This window comes from Macadamia integrifolia, chromosome 6 (assembly GCF_013358625.1).
Source record: "Macadamia integrifolia cultivar HAES 741 chromosome 6, SCU_Mint_v3, whole genome shotgun sequence".
Classification (NCBI taxonomy): Eukaryota; Viridiplantae; Streptophyta; class Magnoliopsida; order Proteales; family Proteaceae; genus Macadamia; species Macadamia integrifolia.
The window spans coordinates 18,896,396-18,898,370 of record NC_056562.1 but is presented as its reverse complement, the minus strand read 5'-3'; the positions used below and the strand labels follow the sequence as shown (position 1 = coordinate 18,898,370).

Here is a 1,975-nt window from a genome sequence, read left to right as displayed (position 1 = left end):
TCAACCTCACCACATCAAAGTCTTCAGATACACAGACCCAAACTCTCAGATCAAAATACTTCGAATTCTTAACTCTGTCACAGTTATAAACAAGTTGAGCAAGGGTCGTCTTTCCCGATCCACCCATGCCGACTATGGGCAGCACAGAGAAATTATTACCATTGTTATTGAGACTTGAAGTTTCGTCTGATAGCAACCAATCGACAATCTTGCACATATTATCCTCTCTGCCAAAAACATTAGAGTTATCCACCAAAGAACTCGTCGGTGGCCTTTGACTCACTACCCTAGGCCTTGAGGACCCAGATCCCTTGCTCAAGTTCAAACCTGTAGCAACTCCTTCTCTCGCTACATTTTTTAACCTCTGGTTGATACCCCTTACTCTTGACCCAAAACTCTTAATTCCCTGCAGCTCTTCGGCGAAGTTGTAAAACTTATCCTCGATGCCTTTTATCCCTTCAAACCTTTCATTGATGCCCTTAACAGCAGATTCTATACCAAACTTCAAAAAATATGAAACACTACTTTCAGTACTTGATGGAGTGAGAGGAACAGAGTTGCGTACCAGTTGGGTTGGATGAGCAGATTCGAATTTCAGGCGTACAAGTTCAGTTGCATAATCATCCAGTATGTCGTCCGCATCATAAAGGAGTTGCTTGAGATGGTCAAGCCACACTTTCACAGCAACGCTGGTGAATTGCTTCACTTCAGCTTCATCAGATAAGAACTGAATCATTTTTGACGTCTGCTTCAGTGATTCCAGTTCATCCAAGGCGATCTTCCAATATTGGCCCGAATTAGGAACGCTGGCATGAGCTTCATCCAACATCATGGCGGACTTTGGATCTAGTATTCTTGATACTAAAAAATTCACTTCCACTTCAAATTTGATCTTCTTCCACCGGCGAAGGAAGTCCTTGAACTCAGAGGTGACCGACCTATCGTAGATCCCCTGAAGGAATGCTGAGAGGAGCTCTCCGACAACTTTTTCCACAGTCGACATCTTCTTCTTTTAGAGAAACGGTAAAGTGAAGAGAGCTCAAGAAATGAACCAGAAATGAGAGAGAGCGGAAGAAGAAAAAAGATAATAGGAAAGGAATTGAGTCAGTAAATAAATGGTTACAATCACATGACTTACCCAAAACTTTTTTTGATTTTCACTGTTAATTGTTGTCCAAATACACAGTAAAGGATTTGTCCGTATTTACCTGTTTGTATGGAAAGAGGTGGAATATGGATCCGCGGCATACCAACCATTAAGAGATATATTTATTTATTTATTTATTTTAGGAAATTACACTCCCCTCCCCTGTATGTTTTAGGTATTACACAATCCTCCCCTGTGAAGTTTGTAATTACAAATTCTTCCCTTCTAAGTTGTAGAATATATCAACCATACCTTAACCGTGAGTGAGAAACCGTTAAGTGTGTTAGAAATTTGTGTTAAACACCAAAATACCCTTGGTCTAATGGAGATGACGATTTTGTCCTCAACCATTATTATCGTCTTCTTCCTTGAGAAACCATGGAAGAATTAGGGTTTATTCTCACACTTGCGATAGGTGGTTCTGAAATTTGAAATCGGAGATAGCATCAATGATTTTGGCGATCGATTGTAATTACGCTCAATTGATGTGAAGCTTGAGGTAGTGAATCGCAATTGCTAGTCCTCCCAAGAGTGCTAATAATCAAGTCAAGAACCTGCAATATGAGTGCACAATGGGCTTGAACCTACGTTTGGTGACGACTCATAAATCAGACCAGAACATGGGTTGGGTTCTTTCCGTGGGGAAATATTTGGGGCCAAGATTCTCTAACTTCAGTTGACCCTAGATGTGGATCCAAACCCCCAAGTTTCAGTCGAAGTCAATGAAGTTCTGCAGAGTTTGGGTTCCAAGAGTTGGGACTGCTCACTTGGTTAGTATAGAGAAAGAGCAGGAAAACAAGGCGAACAGAATATACATTTATGTCTATG

General features: G+C 40.9%; 1 protein-coding gene across 1 annotated transcript; it reads right to left on the bottom strand.

Moving 5' to 3' along the window:
- LOC122082850 (putative disease resistance RPP13-like protein 1) lies at positions 1 to 1,062 on the bottom strand (the record flags this gene model as incomplete). Its single annotated transcript, XM_042650641.1, is given in 1 exon segment — positions 1 to 1,062. A coding segment is annotated over 1 exon segment (1,003 nt), but the record flags the coding sequence as incomplete, so codon positions are not given.
- Between the last annotated feature and the right edge of the window lie 913 nt (positions 1,063 to 1,975).